Genomic DNA, 23,002 nt, shown 5'->3' on the forward strand with positions numbered 1-23,002 from the left:
TGTAAGAGGCCGTTAGCACCGGTAGGTAATAAAATGGCTGAATCCTTGCCAGAAAATGTCAACAGATGCAGAAATAAGTTTTCTGTAAGAGAAGGAAAAGAAGAAATAAGAAATTGAACGTAAGGAGAGAATTCAGTCTTACATAATTTTGAAACAGATGAGGACTTAAATGTAAGTGGAAGTTGTTAATTTCTTAACTACTGTTGAGTTGGTTGCTGCCCGTCTGTTGGCTCTAAGTCTAGTGTTATAACTGTGTTGCAGAGGCGGTAGCGAACTCGGAGGGGAAGGAATAGGGGAGTGCGGAAGGGAGGAGTCACATTTGACTCCACCCATCCTCTCCTCCCTTCCGCACTCCCCTATTCCTTCCCCTCCGAGTTCGTACCGCCTCTGCAGCACAGTTATAACACTAGACTTAGAGCCAACAGACGGGCAGCAACCAACTCAACAGTAGTTAAGAAATTAACAACTTCTACTTACATGTAAGTCCTCATCTGTTTCAAAATTATGTAAGACTGAATTCTCTCCTTACGTTCAATTTCTTATTTCTTCTTTTCCTTCTCTTACAGAAAACTTATTTCTGCATCTGTTGACATTTTCTGGCAAGGATTCAGCCATTTTATTACCTACCGGTGCTAACGGCCTCTTACAATTTTTCAATAGATGCTTCTGCCTTACTTACTACGAATTTCATCAACGGCCTTGAAAAGATTGTATTCATGACAATCAAGTTTATGCTTGTGTACACGCCCTCATGTCGTTGGCTTTTTATTACTACCACTTTGATTTTCCAATATTTTATATGAACTGTTTTAATTCGAATTTTAATAGAAGTTTTAGTCTCTGACAAGATTATAGTTTAATCATAAGACAGTTTTCCATTAGCATCTTTTTATTTTATAATTTTTCACAATTTTATTGTTCTGAATTTTAAGAACAGACTAAACTTTTAACTTCCACTTTTTATTTTAGTTTTATTTTTGATGATTGTATTTAACGTCCACTTTTAATTTAGTTGTATTTTTGATTATTGTATTTAGGCTGAAGATGCCCTTAATTGAGGGCGAAACATGTCCCATGTAACTAAGAATTTAATTATGTAACAACTATACGTGATAATATAAGTATTGAATAGGTGGAATAAATTAAAACACCTTTATCATTGTTGAACTGTTAAATTTTCAATACGGACCTAAAATGAGGTTTATAACATGTAACATACCACTTAGTCGAGCAGCTCTTCTTCTTTCTCTCAATTCTTCCCAACCCAAACATTGCAACATTTTTGTAACGCTACTCTTTTGTCGGAAATCACCCAGAACAAATCGAGCTGCTTTTCTTTGGATTTTTTCCAGTTCTTGAATCAGGTAATCCTGGTGAGGGTCCCATACACTGGAACCATACTCTAGTTGGGGTCTTACCAGAGACTTATATGCACTCTCCTTTACATCCTTACTACAACCCCTAAACACCCTCATAACCATGTGCAGAGATCGGTACCCTTTATTTACAATCCCATTTATGTGATTACCCCAGTGAAGATCTTTCCTTATATTAACACCTAGATACTTACAATGATCCCCAAAAGGAACTTTCACCCCATCAACGCAGTAATTAAAACTGAGAGGACTTTTCCTATTTGTAAAACTCACAACCTGACTTTTAGCCCCATTTATCAACATACCATTGCCTGCTGTCCATCTCACAATATTTTCGAGGTCACGTTGCAGTTGCTCACAATCTTGTAACTTATTTATCACTCTATAGAGAATAACATCATCCGCAAAAAGCCTTAGCTCCGATTCCACTCCTTTACTCATATCATTTATATATATAAGAAAACATAAAGGTCCGATAACACTGCCCTGAGGAACTCCCCTCTCAACTATTACAGGGTCAGACAAAGCTTCACCTACTCTAACTCTCTGAGATCTATTTTCTAGAAATATAGCAACCCATTCAGTCACTCTTTTGTCTAGTCCAATTGCACTCATTTTTGCCAGTAGTCTCCCATGATCCACCCTATCAAATGCTTTAGACATGTCAATCGCGATACAGTCCATTTGACCTCCAGAATCCAAGATATCTGCTATATCTTGCTGGAATCCTACTAGTTGAGCTTCAGTGGAATAACCTTTCCTAAAACCGAATTGCCTTCTATCGAACCAGTTATTAATTTCACAAACATGTCTAATATAATCAGAAAGAATGCCTTCCCAAAGCTTACATACAATGCATGTCAAACTTACTGGCCTGTAATTTTCAGCTTTATGTCTATCACCCTTTCCTTTATACACAGGGGCTACTATAGCAACTCTCCATTCATCTGGTATAGCTCCTTCGGCCAAACAATAATCAAATAAGTACTTCAGATATGGTACTATATCCCAACCCATTGTCTTTAGTATATCCCCAGAAATCTGATCAATTCCAGCCGCTTTTTTAGTTTTCAACTTTTGTATCTTATTGTAAATGACATTGTTATCATACGTAAATTTTATTACTTCTTTGGCCTTAGTCTCTTCCTCTATCTCGACATTATCCTTGTAACCAACAATCTTTACATACTGCTGACTGAATACTTCTGCCTTTTGAAGATCATCACATACACACTCCCCTTGTTCATTAATTATTCCTGGAATGTCCTTCTTGGAACCTGTTTCTGCCTTAAAATACCTATACATACCCTTCCATTTTTCACTAAAATTTGTATGACTGCGAATTATGCTTGCCATCATGTTATCCTTAGCTGCCTTCTTTGCTAGATTCAATTTTCTAGTAAGTTCCTTCAATTTCTCCTTATTTCCACAGCCATTTGTAACTCTATTTCTTTCCAGTCTGCACCTCCTTCTTAGTCTCTTTATTTCTCTATTATAATAAGGTGGGTCTTTACCATTCCTTACCACCCTTAAAGGTACAAACCTGTTTTCGCATTCCTCAACAATTTCTTTAAACCCATCCCAGAGTCTGTTTACATTTTTATTTACCGTTTTCCACCGATCATAGTTACTTTTTAGAAACTGCCTCATACCTGCTTTATCAGCCATATGGTACTGCCTAACAGTCCTACTTTTAAGACCTTCCTTTCTATCACATTTATTTTTAACTACCACAAAAACAGCTTCATGATCACTAATACCATCTATTACTTCAGTTTCCCTATAGAGCTCATCTGGTTTTATCAGAACCACATCCAAAATATTTTTCCCTCTGGTTGGTTCCATCACTTTCTGAATCAGCTGTCCTTCCCATATTAACTTATTTGCCATTTGTTGGTCATGCTTCCTGTCGTTCGCATTTCCTTCCCAATTGACATCTGGCAAATTCAGATCTCCCGCTACAATCACATTTCTTTCCATGTCGTTTCCCACATAGCTGACTATCCTATCAAATAATTCCGAATCCGCATCAGTGCTACCCTTTCCCGATCTGTACACTCCAAATATATCAAGTTGCCTATTATCTTTAGAAATGAGCCTTACACCTAGAATTTCATGTGTCTCATCTTTAACTTTTTCGTAGCTTACAAATTCTTCTTTCACCAGAATGAAAACTCCCCCTCCCACCTTTCCTATCCTATCTCTACGATACACACTCCAGTGCCGTGAGAAAATTTCTGCATCCATTATATCATTTCTCAGCCATGATTCAACTCCTATTACAATATCTGGTAAATATATATCTATTAAATTACTTAATTCTATTCCTTTCTTTACAATACTTCTACAGTTCAACACTAACAATTTTATGTCATCCCTACTTGATTTCCAGTTCCCTGTTCCCTTATCACCGCTCCCTAGGCCATCCCGTTTCCCTGAATGTACCTCCCTATTACCCTTCCAAACAAATTTCCTAACTTATACGTACCACTGCGGTTTAAATGAAGGCCATCCGAGCGCAGATCCCTTTCTCCTACCCACCCATTAGGATCTAGAAATTTCACTCCCAGTTTCCCACATACCCACTCCATAGTCTCATTTAAATCCCCAATCACCCTCCAGTCAGTATCCCTCCTACACAGTATTCCACTAATAACAATCTCCGCTTTCTTAAACTTCACCCGTGCTGCATTTACCAGATCCCACACATCTCCAACTATGTTGGTACTTATATCAGCTTGCCTTACGTTGTTGGTACCAACGTGAAACACTACCACCTTCTCCTTCCCCTCCTCCCTCTCTTCTTTGAATACTGTAAATGCACCTTGCTGGATACATTATGGAAATCATGTTTTTTCCATGGCATTTCATGTGTTTTAACTTTGAATCAAAGTTAATTGCATGCAGTACTGGTCTCAGAATATTTTTGATGCCTCAAGGGTTGGCATTTCTGAATTAAGAGTTGGCGGTTAATTTTAAATCCAATTTTTGCGTCCCAATGACTTCGAATTAACAAGGTTTTACTGCAACACCGTATTAACTCTCAACGGAAACAGCTGCCGTACCGTTCAGGGAGGCAGTGACTAAAATCAGAGATTATGAACACACTTCTTGCGTGGTTCTGTTGTTTATTTCGTGCGCAGTATTTTGTTTTTGCCCTCAGTTCCGTGGTAGATATTATTCTTTCGTGTTCATGATAGAACTGATAGCAGTGATCGAAAACTGGAAGTAGTTCAGAAGAGCAACAGGGCACGAATTCTTCTGCTTCGGAAAAGCATTACTTGTTGAATTAGGCACCAGGAAGGCTGATGGTGTAAAATTAAAAGAAAAGGAGAACACATGGGAAAAAATAACAAGGGAATTTAATAGCCTTGCTCAAATTACAGGCATCTTGCAACTATATAACCAATTTTGAGGTTAGAATCACTGATTTCTTGACAATTGACAGAAAAATAACTCTTGTTGTCTCTGACCAGTATTTGAAACGACCCTGTGGTATAAAATCTTAATGCAATCAATACCTTTAGTATAGGAGAGAGAGAGGCCTGTTTCGGTCAGGTGTGTATTCTGACTTTCTTGCGAATTTCATCGACGACTTTACTGACTATACTATACTATACCTCTTCAGAAATTATTCCTCAGATACATTTTGAAAGTCGTTCCTTCTTATTATAGGCCTATTTCTGTTAGGAACACCATTTAACAAATATAGATACAGCAACTCTGCATCAAATGAATTATGTACAGTAGCCATATTGCTTTTAACCTCTAGTTAACCATTTAACCCAGGTGAAAGGATGGGTTAACTTGACTCTATCCTTAACCTAGAGTTAAAATTAACCCTCTTTGATGAAACAGAATGAATAGTCAAATTCTGAGTTAAAACTGTAGAACTCAAAGTTAAGATTTAACCCACTGTGATGAAACCGGCCCTCAGAGAATTAGTGTAAGTGAAGCTTTACCTGACCCTGTAATAATTAAGAGGGGAATTCCGCAAGGCAGTATTATTGGACCTTTTCTTATACATATAAATGATATGAGAAAAGAAGTAGAATCAGAGATAAGGCTTTTTATCAATGATGTTATTCTGTATAAAGTATTAAATAAGTTACAAGATTGTGAGCAGCTGCAAAATGATCTAGATAATGTTGTGAGATGCACAGTAGGCAATGGTATGATGATAAACTGGGTTAAAAGTCAGGTTGTGAATTTCACAGGTAGTAAAAGTCCTCTCAGTTTTAATTACTGCGTTGATGGGGTGAAAGTTCCTTATGGGGATCACTGTAAGTACTTAGATGTTAATATAAGGAAAGATCTTCATTGGGGTAATCACATAAATGGGATTGTAAATAAAGGGTACAGATCTCTGGACATGGTTATGAGGGTATTTAGGGGTTGTAGTAAGGTTATAAAGGAGAGGGCATATACATGTCTGGTAAGACCCCGACTAGGGTATGGTTCCCTTGTATGGGACCCTCACCAGGATTACTTGATTCAAGATCTGGAAGAAATCCAAAGAAAAGCAGCTCGATTTGTTCTGGGTGATTTTCGACAAAAGCGTAGCCTTGCAAAAATGTTGCAAAGTTTGGGCTGGGAAGACTTGGGAGAAAGGAGACGAGCTGCTCGACTAAGTCTCATTGCCAGTCACAAGCCTAGCCATGAAGTCAGCTGGATCTTGATCATGGCATTGCAAAAGTTCTCTGCACACATCCACACACCTCTGCTTTTATTCTGCAGACAAGAGTCTAGGCACCCATGTGGATGACACCTTCCCCAACTGTAAGTGGCCATGCACGAGCCACTGCAGGGTGTTTCGGCTAATTCCCCTGGCTGCCTCCATTTCCGTAAATGTGATGCATTTGTTTCCTTGGATGGCTTGTTCGATCCGGTCAATGTTGGCTGGTGTTGACACTGTCACATTCCTTCCAGAACTGGTTCCCTTTTCCACCGATGTGCACCCTGTTTTAGAACCTTCCACCCAGTTCTAAACTCTTTTCCATGACAGCACGTGTTCTTCACAGACTGCCACTAAGTGCCGATGAATTTCTGTAGTGGTCACGTCTTCTTTCTTTAGGAACCAAGTCATATAGCGCTATCCCTGACGGTTGCTTTCCATGTTGTCTGCTCCTACACTGACAGTGTTGTTATGAAATGGCTGACGAGTGCATTTGTTGGCCCCTGTGCGTGTGCTGCTACCAAATGGTGGAACAAGACACTAGTTACACGTCACCACCTTCAAAAGTGAAATGTGAACCATACCCGGACGTACAAAAAATAGTGTAAAACAATATAGCTCGCCCTTTGTTTATTTAGTAGTGTCATTCAGGGAAATGGGTACTGAGAGAACGGGAGCTGAAAGTAGCGTTACGATGAGCACATTTAGTTGTCTTCATAGGTGGCCTGGGTTCAATTCCTGGCACTGCCACTGCTAGGTCGTTAGAATGTTGCATGCAGCTGACCTTCATTGGGGGTGTGCCTAAAAACAGCTGCTCCACGATTTCACTTCTTTTTGCTGGATATTGTAAGTAAGTGGGAGATGAACCATGGCTAAAACGTGATATTATGGATGCAGACATTTTCTTCCAGAACTGGAGTGTTTATCGTGGAGATAGGATCTTGCAAGAAATCGGCTTTGTTTCCCATATCAAATCTTATTTACATTAAATCAAAAACAGTAAACTGCCACCTGTTTGATGCTATATATTTGCTTTAAGCAAATGAATTATTTGTAGAACATGTTTCATTCCTTAGGAACGTCTTCAAGAACGTAACATTGCTTAGGTGAAATTACATAGAATTATCTTCTTCTTATAAAACTGTCTTAAAATACCTTTGTTATGCTTAAAACAAAACTATTTAAACAGATAAAAATAAGTGAAATAGGTGGGGAGGGTTGAATGGGGCAGTGAAGTGGGAAGGGGAGATGGATCTGTTTATGTTCTAACCTAATTTAAAACAATTTCCTATTCACTTAAATAGATGTTAAGCTGGTCGCTGCTATGAATGGTGTGAAAATGTTGCTCATAGGGTCAGATGATGCATGTATTTCAGTTGGCTTGGCAGACTGACATGTAATAACAATTTTTGGCTCGGTGAGGAAAGCAACAGGAAACTACCTCACTTCTCAATTCCCTGGTATGCCTCTTTAGTGATGCCTAGGCCATCTATGACAGCTGATGGCGGAGGATACAACCAGCCTTAGGGCTGACGACCAAAAACACACAATCTCTCTCTTCGTAGTTGTTCATTTTTAAGAATGTTTTTGAAACGACTTTTTCGTGTCGATGTTACGTCTTCTCTTCAGCTGCTCTTCCTTTCCGAATTGAGTATTTTCATTTGATTTAACTTGGTGAAATTGGGTCTCTTGAATTTGTTTTAATTAAGGGATCCTCTGAAGCTGATTACTGTCGTATTGATGTTATGAAAAAGCTCCCCAAAATCTGCATGAAACAAAAATGGGGGATTGTTTTGTATTAACTTGTGATAAAATCCACTCAAGGGAACCTATTTAAATAGACGGTGTCTCACCTTGATTTGTCGACGACCTACTGTGAACCTGGAGTCTCGGAGGGGGCTAGCAGCAGCTGATGCGGCTTTCCGTCTACGCTCTGAAGCTTGCTCCTCGCCTGCGGAAAACAAGGCTATGGAGTGGGGAGGAGGCATGTCGCTTACTGTAACGGTTTCAATGGCTTTCAATGGAATCTGCCATGTGGGCAACACCACTAAATGCATATCGGTGATGATTGCTTCCTTACTAGTATAAAACGGTCAGTGAACACAGGATGCCGGGCTGAGCATTCTCGGACAAGAGCATGGGTTTACTTACTTTTTTTTAAAACCGGGTATTGCAGTAGGAGTTGAATCATGGCTAGGAAATGATATTACCGAGCTCGATAGCAGCAGACACTTAAGTGTGGCCAGTGTCCCGTATTCGGGAGATCGTGGGTTCGAACCCCACTGTCGGCAGCCCTGAAGATGGTTTTCCGTGTTTTTCCATTTTCACACCAGGCAAATGCTGGGGCTGTACCTTTATTAAGGCCACGGCTGCTTCCTTCCCACTCCTAGCCCCTTCCTGCCTCATCGTCGCCATAAGACCTATCTGTGTCGGTGCGACGTAAAGCAAATAACACAATTAACACAAGCTTCCTTTCCAATCTTAGCCCTTTCCTGTCCCAACATCGCCATAAGACCTAAGAAATTATATTAACGGGTGAGTTGGCCCTGCAGTGAGGGGCGAGCTTGCATCCAGGAGGTAGTAGGCTCGAAATCCATTGTTGGCGGCCCTGAAGATGGTTTTCCATGTTTTCCCCTTTTCACACCAAGCAAATACTGGAGCTAATGCAGAAATTTTCTCCTGGAACTGGAACTGGCTAAATGGTTAGCGTGCTGGCCTTTGGTCACAGGGGTCCCGGGTTCGATTCCTGGCAGGGTCCGGAATTTTAACCTTAATTGGTTAATTTCGCTGGCACTTGGGCTGGGTGTATGTGTCGTCTTCATCATCATTTCATCCTCATCACGACACGCAGGTCGCCTACGGGTGTCAAATCAAAAGACCTGTATTTGGCGAGCTGAACTCGTTCTCGGACACTCCCGGCACTAAAAGCCATACGCCATTTCATTTCATTTCATTTCATTGTAGACACAGGATAGATTCAAGTGGAGGCTCTTTTCTGAGGTTAAGTCGGGTGGTGTTTGAAGGTGTTCAGATATGCCAGCCTTGTGTCGATACATTTACTGGCATATGCCTCAAATATTATTACAATATTTATAAGTCCACCTGTTCATTACAATACAATATAATCCACTATTTCATATGGTTAAAATTTATACATAATACATAAAAGTCAATGGTACATGTTTCACCCTCCTTTACGGGCATCATCAGCCTATATCAATCTTAAAAATAATACATATGGAGTCTTTGTAATCTTATAAATTATAGGGTAAAATGTTGAGCAATGATTTCATAAAATATTATACAATAACATCTAAAACAACGATATTGCACCAAAGTGTGTTAAAAAGAAAACAGTAAATTAATAGTTTTTGAAGATTAAAACGTGGTTAAACATGAATATTTGCGAGTTTAAAACTAAAATGGATCCTTTTGTTATATATCATTAAGACTGTGACGGCCTTGAGTGTAAGCACAATCATCAAAGGGGGATGTTTCTTCAATTCCCAAAGTATGAATCCAAGATGGTAAAATCACTGTCAGTTATTTAAAACGGAAGTGTGAACGTAATAAACATGTTAAAATGTATACAGTTGATATATCTGAAAGTAGAAAAGAAAATGTAACTTCTTGTGGAGGTGTTGCTAATGATAAAATGTATGTCGAAGCTAGCGGATGTCAGTAATTATGTTGGTGTGGTAATCAATTGGATCCAAAAGACGGTCAAGTGGGTGTTATAACCCCGTTGAAACATTTGTTGGAAGAAATGATCGGGTTTTTTCTGAAACAAAATGTTAAAGAAAGTTGGTTAAATAGTACTGTACAAGAGACTTCCCATACATCAAAAATGCCTAAGGCGGTACTTACTCGTACGGTGCGTTTTAAGTACGTCGGGCTGTTCCAGCAACGCTAGCTTGACTGAGCTTTCTACTTCTAGTATTATAACGGTGTGGCTGAGGCAGTGATGGACATGGAGGGAGGTAAGGGTGGATGGATCCTTGGGCGCAGGTGTTGTATTGGAGGGCTGTTAGGAGCAAGATGGGTGGGCCTAACGTTTGACGAGGTGGTGGAAGCTTTAGAACAAGAAGTTCTAAAAGTCTGCGGGATTGTATTATGTTTTGAATTCACAATGCCTAATAACTTTGGAGTTAGCTTATATAAAGGATTTTTTGCCTCCGTGGTATCATTAAGATTACGGTCTTTGTTATAGGCTTGGTCTAAAAAGATGTAAAGACTTTCTAATTCATTCATAAGTTTTCCTTTGCCTATACATTTTAGAATAGTGAGATCCTTATCAATTGATGTAAACTGGTGTCCTGTTTCACTCATGCGTGAGCTCATCGCTGAATATTTGTTGTGTTTTACGGCATTGTAATGCTCCATATATCTCGTATAGAAGCTGCGCCCAGTTTGACCAACATAACTAAATCCACACTGAGCACAAGTTAATCTGTAAATACCAGATCTCGAAAAACGGCTGTTTTTATAATTGACTTTATTATGATTAAAAAATATACTTTGATTTGTATTTACTGTTCTGAAAGCAATATTAGTGTCATATTTCTTCAGTGTGTTGGCGATCTGGTGGATGGCTGGGTTATTGTATGTAAACGTAGCGTAACTAGTTTTTTTAGGTTTATCCGGAATGAGATTTGTGGATAGTTTATATTCAACTTTATTGATTAACTGGTTAATCATTTCAACTTTGAACCCATTGAGTTTAGCCAAGTTCCTTATATAGTTTAATTATATTTTTAAGTTGTGAGGGGAGAGTGGGATTTTCAAAGCTCTGTGTATTAAATTATAGAATGACGCTTGTTTGTGAGATTTGGGATGTAAAGAGGAATTATTTATGGTTATAGGAGATTGTGTGGGTTTTCTGTAGATTTGAAAATCAAAAGTATTATTGGCGTGCGTGATCCTTATATCTAAAATATTTCAGGACTGTTTAACTTAGTCTTCCTTAGTGAATTTTACATTAGGGTCAATTTTATTTAAATTCTCTAAAACTTTGTCGCTGTTAGTAACATTTTTGTCAATAACCACAAAAGTGTCATCCACGAATCTTAGCCACAAACATATACCTTTTATATGTTCTTTGATTTTCGTGTACTCTATTGAGTCCATGTAAATGTCAGCCAAGATGCCGGACAAAGGGTCACCCATGGCTAAGCCAGTCTGTTGATAAATCTTACATTAAATGAGAAAAAGTTGTTATTCAATACAAATTTCCAGCTTACTCAGGCTGCTATGTTTTGAAATATTGTCATAGATAATTTTGACTGTTTCATTAGTTGGTATATTTGGGTACACGTTTATGACATCATAGGAACACATTATATGGTTAGGTTGTAAGTCAAATTTACTTAAAATATCGCAAAACAGGTGGACAGGTGGACTTATAAATATTGTAATAATATTTGAGACATACGTCAACTTCAATACGGAACCAAAATGAGAATAGTTACTTGTAACATTTACTGGCACCCGAAAGAACTCCTGCGTGACAAAATTCCCTTTCAGAACATATCCAGTAGACTGTGTTACCCGAAGCATCTGTGTTACCAGTTGCAAAATAATTGTACTGCTAAATGGCTAGTCAGTTTGTTTATTTGTCAACTGAAGGATTTACTTATAAAACTGCCGTGGCATTGCTCTCCAGAACACAGTTGTAGAGGATGGGAATCCTTGGACACTTTACCAATGGTTTCCCTACTTGTAACACAAATTTTAACATTAATTTCTTCAACTTCACACAAAAGAATAAATTTCAGATTTAGAGATGTTTACTTTTGGAGAACCTGAAGCAAATCGTCACTATTACATAATAACTGGTTGTAAAGAGCATTGGTATGCATGTTATGACCAACACCATGTTGCTTCCAGTCATAAATATATGAATCATGTATTTCCAACAGAATAAAATGTACTACAGTTACAGATAAATAACTAAGTTAAATAAATTCACCTGCTCCAGTGTTGCCAACTCATATTTTCAACATCCGCTAAATACTACTAAAAGTCCGCTAAAATTCCGCCAAGAAATCTGATCTCAAATAATGAGCAATAATAATAATAATAATAATAATAATAATAATAATAATAATAGTAATAATAATAATGAAATGGCATATGGCTTTTAGTGCCGGGAGTGTTCCAGGACATGTTCGGCTCTCCAGGGGCAGGTATTTTGATTTGACACCCGTAGGCGACCTGCGCATCGTGATGAAGATGAAATGATGATGAAGACGACACATACACCTTGCCCCCGTGTCAGCGAAATTGACCAATGATGGTTAAAATTCCCGACCATGCTGGGAATTGAACCCGGGACCCCTGTGACCAAAGGCCAGCACGCTAACCATTTAGCCATGGAGCCGGAAATAATAATAATAATAATAATAATAATAATAATAATAATAATAATAATAATAATAATAATATTAATAATAATAATAATAAAAGTAAATGTCTGCACTCATCTGGTCAGTGAGTTTCACTGGGATTAACCCCTGCCTGTGAACCGGCGAGCTAAAACTTTTAGGCGTTTTATTGCTGGGTGCAAACTAGGTGAATCCCCTACCTCAAGGTCCACACACAGAGAACAGGCCAGTTCATTAAACGGTCTTCCTTCATAGCATAAATATAAATGCTACTCTCTCACAGCTACATTATCTGTTGTCATTCGTCAACTAAGCGATAAGTAACCTTTCCCCACGCATTACAAATTTATGATACCATGATCTCATAACATCAGATCCATATAACATGTTTTCTTCATGGGACTGCTAGCTTCTGACAAGAAATAGGGAAAAACGTAAAATAGATAAAACGCTAAATTCCGCTATAATAAATCTAGAATTCCGCCAAAAAATCTGCTGTCTGCTAAATGATATATTTCTCCACCGACAGTCTTCTAATTCTGCCAAATTTAGCGGAAAATCCGCAACACTGACCTGCACTATATTGTTTTACACTTAATTTTTTTCTACCCAAATGAAGTACATTACGTCCACCTTCTCAACAGGATCTCCTTGTAACTGTATGCACTTTTGCCATCAATGTGTCAGTTTCCCCATTCTTTTGGAGTGCTGCATACCCATGCCTTGACAGCTGTGTCCAGTTCTGCAAAATCCGCAAAACAACGACCACGCAGAGGATTCTTCATATTCTCGAACGGGTGATAACCACTGTTCGACATTTCTTTGGCAGTGGACTGCCCCTATGCTTCCATTGCATCGATTGTTGTTTCGTTTGTGGATCAAGGTAATGGAGCCATGTCTCATCACCAGCACAAGCCTAGCCATGAAGTTGGCTGGATCTTGATCGTGGTGTTCAAAAGTTCTCTGCTCACGTCCACACGCCTCTGCTTTTCGTCTGCAGAGAAGAGTCTAGGTACCCACATGGATGACACCCTCCCCAACTGTAAGTGGCCGTGCACGATCCTCTACAGGGTGTTTCGGCTATTTCCCGTGGCTGCCTCCATTTCCATAAATGTGATGCATTTGTTTCCTTGGATGGCCTGTTCAACCTGGGCAATGTTGGCCTTTACAAAGGTAAAATTCCTTCCAGAACTGGTTCCCTTGTCCACCAGTCTGCGCTCTGTTTTCCAACCTTTCACCCAGTTGTAAACTGTTTTCCGTGATGGTGCATGTTCTCCACAGACTGCCACCAAGCGCCGATGAATTTCTGCAATGGTCACGCCTTCTCTCCATAGGAAATTTAGTCGTATAGCGCTGTTCCTCTGATGGTTGCTTTCCTTGTTGTCTGCTCCTATGCTGATAGTGTTGTTATGAAATGGCTATGACGAGTGCATTCGGTGGCCCCTGTGCGTGTGCTGCTACCAAATGGTGGAACAAGGCACTAGTTGCACATCACCCCCTTCAAAAGTGAAATGTGAACCATACCCAGATGTATTTTTTTTTTTTTTTTAACTTATAGACCATTTCCAATGCTCCAGTATGAGCCATGTATGCTTGGGTGACCTCTTTTATTAAGTAAGTAAAAGAACATTAAAGTAATGAATATTCCTTATAATTTGGATCCTTATTGAGAATGATTACTAGAGTCATGAGATGAATTTTAGTCCTCCTGCTTACATATATACTTCTCTCAACCATATTGTGTACATACGAAGAATTTAGCATAACAGTATCTTTTGCCCTTTCAGAACAGGACAATTCCTCTGACGTGGTTGCAGCGGCATAACATAGCAGTTGGTACAGCACGTGGTTTGCAGTTTCTTCACACCAATGAAATGCCATTTATTCATGGTGATATCAAAAGGTATGTTTATTTTTCAACAACACCACATTATTCACATAACTTAGTGAAAATAGATTTCTGTGAATTGGATGGATCTTAGGAAATGGGGGTCGGCAATTAATGTGAATTTGGCTGATGCCCTACCTAATGTGAAGGTGGTGTTGTATGTAGATGAAGGTGATACAAACACCCATTCCCTGAGCCAGAGCAGTTCATCATATGCTGTTAAAATCCTCAGCTTGAATCTGGGGACCTCTGACCGTTCAACCAGAGAGCTGGATGGCTTAGAAAATTGTTTTGTTTTAAACCCAGAGATATCCCAGCTTTTGATAACAACAGGAACCTTTGATACTTTTAGAACTGTTGGACTCTTAGAGCCTTAAAATGATAATTATCATTTCTGCTTTTGGGAAGGGTGTGTGATCTTCAAACTGGGAAAATCGGAGTCTGGCTGGTTGGCTGAATGACTGGTACAGCATGTGGTTTGCAGTTTCTTCACACCAATGAAATGCCATTTATTCAGGGTGATATCAAAAGGTATGTTTATTTTTCAACATCAAGACATTATTCACCTAACTTTGTGAAAATAGATCACACTTGTAACCCCAAAAGGGTGTGGGAATAGCAGTTAAATGAAGAAGAAGGAGAAGAAGGATATCCAGACAGGAATTTTGTCCAATCTTTCTGTACACCTTTTAAATATATGAAGCTTGTTATTTTCGTGATGAATAGAAGCGGCTACTTGTTAACACAGAATGTGAAAGGTAGATTGAACGTGATTTATAACTGTTACCATGTTTTTGTGGATCACAAAGGTGAAAGAAGGTGCGGGCATGAATGGGCGGATATACGAAATTCTAAAGATAGAATTAAAACTTTAAAATTGGCAGTTTTATTTCCTTTCTTAACCTTTCCTTTTTTTTTTCTCTCTTTCTTTTTTCAGATCTTAATACTTTGACAAGTAATTAACAATTATTTATGAAGGTTAGCTCGTAAGCTTGAAAAACACTTTTTGAGAGGTCTAAAATAATCAGATAACAATTTTACAGGCTGAGCTTGAAGCTCTATACCTGAGCACTACTGCTCCTTTCAATCAAGGAGACGGATCTCCCAATTTCTTTTACACCACTATTAAGAGCATCATTGCTCTACCAATTTACACTTAGGAATCTATTTCTGAAAATTGGTAAAAACCAAATTGGTGAGGAGGCGAAATCTTGCGCTCCTTAAAATTTACATTAAATGTATAAAACCCTATGGGGCTTATGACCAGACGTTACAGAGGCTAAGCCTATACTACGGAGCTGACTAGATGGAGAAAAATATTTAAGTTACAGAAGTAACAAGATAGCAAAGGTTACAAAATCGTAGTCGCCTCAAAATCAAGTTGAGTTCTTTCGGCTTGATTGAAATTGACCTTTAGAGTTTGAAATTTACATTTTAGAAAATAGTTATATTACTAAAGATTTGAAACCTAGCTTTGAGAGACTATCAGATTTTAAACTGGATCTGGTGGACCTCCGAAGATGGATGAGGCGGCCCCTCCGCATCCGTTACGAACACACTCTAGACTGGAGTGATCACTAAGACAACCTAGTCCGAAAAGTGCCGGCTTTTATAGTAGAGGGGAAGGTTCCAGAAAACTCTGGGCTAAGGCCCCAACACACCCTGAATTTGGTCGTTGGTGAATAAATAAATGTACAAAATTTCTGATTGGCCAATGCCTTAAGTTGATGGGAAGGGACAGAAGTGTTGATAACTTTTGAACAACAAAAACAAACAGTAAACATTCCAGTTTAGGAAACCTTTACATACAAAATTTATCTAGAATTCTAATAGTTCATCTTTACACCTGAGTAGCGCCATCTGTTGAGAAATGTTCAAACTTCTTGAACTAGTTGTTGCAAGTTTTGTATTTCAGATGGCATTCTCCAAGGCGCTTAACCCCTTAACTGGGTTTGACGCCTAAAGGTGTCAACAGCTGTCGCACGAGTATTGAGTTTGACGCCTTTAGGCGTTCTTGTACTTCTAAATGTGTTCTTACGTAGGGTTAGCTTCCTATAGGCGTCTGATTATTCTTGATCACTTCTGCCATCTACTATCGTAATTTAAAACAAATTCCATTCATGTTAGATGTGATTATTGCTGTCTTATTCATTTTTATCCGGTCTCACGCCAGTCGGGTAGTTTGCGCATAGGCGGCAGTCCGACAGCTGTCTCGTGTTACCTTATGTGGTCCGCGCCAAATTCTTCGTAAAGAATTTATTTGTGTATATGTAGATTGAAATAACTAAATTTGCAAGTTGTTGTCGTCGTCGTTGTTACTACGATACAGTTGTTCTGCGAACTCCATTGTCCATGTTCTGATAACTTTTTGTAAATTGGTCTGTATATGATGGTAAACTGTTCCGTGTGACGTGATAATGGCTTGGTTAGGAAAGACGTTGAATTATCTGAGAATCCACCGACCGGATGTAGGAATCACTCAAGAAAACGTTCTGTTGTGTGCCTGTCAAACCAGAGGCGCTACTGTGAGGAATGTGACCTGGCACTTTGTGCTTGCCCTTGCTTCCGTATTTACCACACTGTGCACAATTTCTGAATGACCTATGAACCAGAAAGTATGTAGAACCTATTGATGCATACCTGAAAACTTGAAAAATGCCATCATAATAATGAAAGGAACACTTTTTAAATTCACTTTCGTATGAACACACTGTGTATATATGTATATATTTACGGGTTTACAAGAAAAACGGTAATAACATAATGCTATTGAATTTCTACTATATCACTCATAATTTCTACGCCGGCCCGTGGTGTAGGGGTAGGGTGCTTGCCTCTTACCCAGAGGCCCCAGGTTTGATTCCCGGCCAGGTCAGGAATTTTTACCTGGTCCTGAGGGCTGGTTCGAGGTTCACTCATCCTACATGATTAGAATTGGGGGGGCTATCTGACGGTGAGATAGCGGCCCCGGACTCGAAAGCCAAGAATAACGGCCAAAAGGATTCGTCGTGCTGATCACATGACACCTCGTAATCTGCAGGGCTTCGGGCTGAGCAATGGTCGCTTGGTAGGCTAAGGCCCTTCAAGGGCTGTAGTGCCGTGGTGTTTTTTTTTTTTTTTTTTTTTTTTTTTTTTTTTTTTTTTTTTTTTTTTTTTTTACATCTGCCCCACTCTACTGTACCCATTCCGAAAGTGTGCGTTGCGCTGAATAATTACCCACTGGCTGGTTGATGTTATGAAACTATTCCCCAGTTAAGGGGTTAATTTAAATGCACGGGGCGGGTGTACCTCCAGTACAACATCAACAAGAACAGAGATAACTTGGAAAAGCTCATGAAATCATACAATAGATTTTCATTATGAACCATATTGACAGTAGTTATACAATTGGTAGGTAAAATGGGTCCACCTATTCATGTACTAATTATATGACAATGTAACTGATTTTTATTAGTGGGCCCATTTTACCCGAAGAAAGTTTCTAGAGCTTTTTGTCTTTGTTTGACAATAAATTTGTATGAGCCTTTTTAGCTTATCAGCTTATGCCAGTTATTTCTGGGGTGCCTCATTTTGAGTCTTCAGGACAGTGCCTTTCCTGATGCCATGCAATTTTTCAGGTGAAATTTCAAACACAGATTACACTAGAATTCAACACTTACCTAAAACCTCGACTATGATATATTTGTATCGCATATAGAACCAAGAGCTAACAGTTGGTCAAACTATCGATTGATTGATTGATTGATTTATTTATTTATTTATTTATTTATTTATTTATTTATTTATTTATTTATTTATTTATTTATTTATTTATTTATTTATTTATTTATTTATTTATTTATTTATTTATTTATTTATTTATTTATTTATTTATTTATTTATTTATAATTCGCTGGGGCCATCAAGGACCACATTAAGTCTTGTTGCATTTGACACTGAACTTGGCCTTCTTTAGAGCCCAAATTTCCCTCATTCTTTGCGAGTGGGCCTGCTTACGCTCCTCTGTCCAAGGGGCACCGTGTCTTCTCTTCGGTTGCTCGTCTCGGTTTAGCCCGTTCGTCAATATTTTCTTACGGAAGATATCTCTGTTAAGGGCGTCTTCAGCTGAGATATGTAGCATTTGCAGGTCTTCTTTGGTATTTCTAAACCAGGGAATTGTGGTTTTGGGGTTTGAATAAAAAAAGCGAAAGATTTCTTTAGTTAACTTTCTTCCGTCCATTCTTTTCAGATGACCGTAAAATCGTGCCCGTCTTTTTCTGATTGTAGATTCTCTATTTTGCTGTAGACTTCCTTGTTGGATATCTTTTGATGGATTCCATTTCTGTACTTTGATCCCAAGATTCCTCTCACAATTTTGCGTTCTCTTTTCTCCAGTTCTTCAAGGAGTCCTTTGTTGGCATTTAGAGACAGGGTTTCGGCTGCATATAGAACTACTGGCTTCAGAACTGTTTCATAGTGACGTATCTTGGTGTTTTGGGAAAGGCATTTCTTGTTGTAGATTGTGCGGGATGTTTGGTAGGCTATTTCCAGTTTGCGTACTCGCTCCTGAAGTGCTTCTTTGTCCAGTCCATTTTTCATGATGATCTCACCCAGGTATTTGAATTTGTCTACTCGGGTGATGTCCCCGTATTTTGTGTGGAGTTTTGGTGGAGCCTCTTTGATGTTAGTCATTACTTCTGTTTTCTCAAACGATATCTGCAAACCAGTTTGTTCGGCAATTTCCTTTAAAATTTCAACTTGAGCTCTAGCGGTTTCTATGTTGTTTGAGAGAACAGCAATATCATCGGCAAATGCTATGTAGTCTGTTGCGATCTCCTTGGATTTGGTTCCTATTCTCAATGGACTGTAGTTGGTTTCCTGTAATCTCACCCACCAGGTTCTGATGATCTTTTCAAGAACACAGTTGACGAGTATCGGGGATAGCCCATCACCTTGTCGGACTCCTGTTTTGATGTCAAAGGAATGCGAGAAACATCCATGGAACTTCACCTTGGATTTTGTATCGTTCAGGGTGGCTCTAATTTATGCCAGCAGTTTCAAATCAACTCCAAATTCATTTAAGATGTTTAGCAGAATTTTCCGGTCAGTGGAGTCGTACGCTTTCTTAAAGTCCACAAAGACAGACACATACTACTTGGACCTTAGTGTACAATATCTGATAATCGTTTCGAGATTTTGGATCTGTTCAGCTGTTGAACGACCTTTTCTGAACCCTCCTTGGTATTCACCTATTTGATGTTTGACTTGTGCTTCCAAACGCTCCAGGATGGCAAGTGATAGAATTTTGTAAGTCACGGGTAGCAAAGATATTCCTCTGTAGTTGTTGATGTTCTTCATGCTGCCTTTTTTGTGTAATGGATGGATCAAAGCTATTTTCCAATCTTCGGGTAGGGTCTCCTTGTTCCAAATTTCTTCTATTTGCTTTTGCAAGATATCAAGTGATTCCTCTGGGGCATATTTCCATAGTTCTGCTACTACTGAGTCTTCCCCCGGCGCTTTGTTATTTTTGAGACGGACAATGTGGCTCTTGATTTCATCTCTGTCGGGTGGTCTGGAATCTGGGTACCTGAGTAAGGGTTCCTTGGTCTCAATGGCGCTTCACGGTTTAGAGCAATTAAGTAAATTCTTGAAGTAATCTGCCAGAATGCTGCAATTTTCTTCATTTGACGTCGCCAGTGTGCCGTCCTTTCGCTCAAAGCATAGAGATGGTGGTTTATAGCCAGTGAGTTTGCGTTTGAAGGCTCTGTAGTACTCTCTGCTTTCAATCTTCCTAAAGTTTTGTTCTATTTTTTCAATGAGAGATTTTTCGTATTTACGTTTCTCAGTTCTGAACACCCTAGCTGCTTGGGCACATTGGGTTTTGTAGGTTCCCCAATCATTTTCTGATTTCGTAGAGTAGTACTGTTTCCACGCATTGAGTCTTTCTTGGAGGACTGATTCGCAGGTACCATTCCACCAGGCATGCTTTTTGCTTCTCTTGATTTCTGCAACGTCTTTGGCGGCCTCAACAAGGAGACTTTCGGCGTTGTTAAAGTCACAGTCATTTGGTCTAGCCTTCTCCTGGAACTCCTCGACCCTTTGCCGAAGTTTATCATTGTCAAAGCTTGTGATCTGTTTGGTTGTCTTCCTTGTGTTTACGGGAATTGGTTTGAATTTGATAAGAGACATATAATGATCTGAGGCCACATTGATGCCTTTCTTTACCTTGACATTCATAATCTCAGGGCTGTTTCTCCTGGAGATTGCAACACGATCAATTTGGAACTCTCCGAGAGCTGGGACGGGAGAACGCCAAGTCATTTGCTTTCTGGGTAGGTGGCGAAAGTGGGTTGACATGACCTGCAGGTTGTGATTTTCGCAAATGGACACCAGTCTTTTGCTGTTGGGATTGGTTCTTTTGTGAGCAGGGTAATTTCCTATAACTTTCTTGTACTTCTATTCACGACCTAGTTGAGCTTTGGAGTCACCCAAAAGAAGCCAAAAGAAGCTTTGTTAGGCCCCTTTAAACAAGAAGCATCAAGAAGAAGAAGAAGAAGCATCAAAAGAAGCTTGACATGGTGTTTGGGGATTTTGTTTAATTTTTCATCCAGTAGGTCCCAGAAATTATCAACTTCGTCTGGATCAAACTTATTCTTATCGTTCGTAGGAGCATGTGCGTTAACTAGGGCGTAGGTTTTGTTCGCCGCATTTAATTGTGAGTATAGACAATCTGTCATTCACAGGTTCGAAATTTGCAACCGATTTAAGGATCTTGGTTCTAAGAGCAAACGCGGTTCCAAGCATCACAGCTCCATTGAGGATTCCTCTTTGCGCTTTGCTCTTGAAAAATCGGTAGCCTTCGGATTCAAAAATCTCTTCATCTGGGTACCTTGTTTCCTGTAGGGCCATTATGGATATCTGATTTTCGTGAAGAGCTTTGGTGAGGGTTTTCAGCTTGCCAGTTTGTGTAAGTGAATTTATGTTGAAAGTTGCTAGAAGGGTTTTAGATTTTGGCCTGAGTTTTTGACTCTTCGGGGTACACCGAGACGCTCCGACTCGTCTCTTGCATGATGTCGAATCTCCCCCAGAATCCGAACGAGACTCGTGCGCCGTGGCGTTCACGACGAGGGATTTATCTGAAGATTTACCCCCTGGGCTATGTTTCTTGAAAATGTTGTGCCATCATGCTTTTTGACTTGACTTTGCTTTGGACAGGTACCCATCCTTTTACATCTAGGGTTGTTAGCCCTAGAGGTTGCCTCAATATGTTTTCTGGCTTCTGGTCATTTACTAGTCTTCGCCGTAACCCTGGCAAGGGACCATTTTTTTTTTTTTTCACGGTGGTATTTTATTTCCCTACTACCCTCTGACTCTGCTGGCGGCAGAGCCAGCGAGCTTCCCCAATTCCAATGGGACGCGCCCGATGGAGGTAACCAGTAAATCCCCACACGGGTTTATCTATCTATCTATCTATCTATCTATCTATCTATCTATCTATCTATCTATCTATGTATCTATCTATTTTTTGGTCGGTCGGTCGGTCGCACAAATTGTATGTACAGTTCAAGGATGGTGAATAGAGAAAGGGCATAGCTCCACATACAACAAAGTGCTTTTATCCCCACTTCAAGTTACAATATTAAATAATTACAATTATAGGCTACAGAATGTGCTTACATACAATTACCATATTTACATAAGCATCTTATTTGCATAATATTCACAGGACCTGTTTAACATTCAAGTAATCAAGTAATTCTACACACACACTCACACACACTCTCTCTCTCTCTCTCTCTCTTCTCTCTCTCTCTCTCTCTCTCTCTCTCTCTCCTCTCTCTCTCTATCATCTCTCCTCGTCTCTCTCTTCTCCTCTCTCTCCTCTCCTCATCCTTCTCTCCTCTCCTCTCCCTTCTCTCTCTCTCTCTCTCTCCTCTCTCTCCTCTCTTCTCTCTCCTCTCCTCTCTCTCTCTCTCTCTCCTCTCTCTCTCTCTCTCTCTCTCTCTCTCTCATCTCTCTCTCTCTCTCTCTCTCCTCTCTCTCTCTCTCCTCTCTCTCTCTCTCTCTCTCTCTCTCTCTCCTCTCTCTCTCTCTCCTCTCTCGTCTCTCTCTCTCTCTCTCTCTCTCTCTCTCTCTCGTCTCTCTCTCTCCTCTCTCTCTCTCTCTCTCTCTCTCTCTCTCTCTCTCCTCTCTCTCTCTCTCTCCTCTCTCTCTCTCGTCTCTCTCTCTCTCTCTCTCTCTCTCTCTTCTCCTCTCTCTCCTCTCTCCTCTCTCTCAAATTATGTTATATACGGAAGTTATAAGAATAAATTGACGAGAGGGCCACCTTTTCAATACAAACATATCAAGTAAATGATATTACATAAGTCTTTGGACTAGTTTCAGCCACTTAGTGGCCACCTTCAGCAAAATAAAAATTGAACAGATTATGTGATAACTAAAACATACGTACATGTCCATGACAGGCAGGCAAACACATGTAGTATGAAGGATTCAACTTGATTATGCGGTTATTTACTTACTTCAATTCCCCAAGAGATTGTGCTGGATGATATGCTGCTCGCCGCTCAGCTCTTAATCTTGATGTCCGCTTGGAGTTGTATCACGCCGTCGCAACAGCTCGACAGTCAGAGAGTGGATCTTCAGCCCGCCTATTTATAATACGGCTCGCGTACCCAAGCTAATGATTTACCCCGCGAGC

General features: G+C 39.6%; 1 protein-coding gene across 3 annotated transcripts in view; it reads left to right on the plus strand.

Moving 5' to 3' along the window:
• LOC136863895 (pelle-like serine/threonine-protein kinase pik-1) overlaps nucleotides 1-23,002 on the plus strand; it is a 630,261-nt gene that overhangs the window by 381,427 nt on the left and 225,832 nt on the right. For all 3 annotated transcript variants that reach the window (XM_067140300.2, XM_068226049.1, XM_068226048.1), the window contains exon 7: nucleotides 14,222-14,337. In XM_067140300.2, the coding sequence (XP_066996401.2) occupies nucleotides 14,222-14,337 (116 nt within the window). The remainder of the gene's footprint in view (nucleotides 1-14,221; nucleotides 14,338-23,002) is intronic.

The sequence above is a fragment of the Anabrus simplex genome, chromosome 2, assembly GCF_040414725.1.
Source record: "Anabrus simplex isolate iqAnaSimp1 chromosome 2, ASM4041472v1, whole genome shotgun sequence".
Taxonomy (NCBI): domain Eukaryota; kingdom Metazoa; phylum Arthropoda; class Insecta; order Orthoptera; family Tettigoniidae; genus Anabrus; species Anabrus simplex.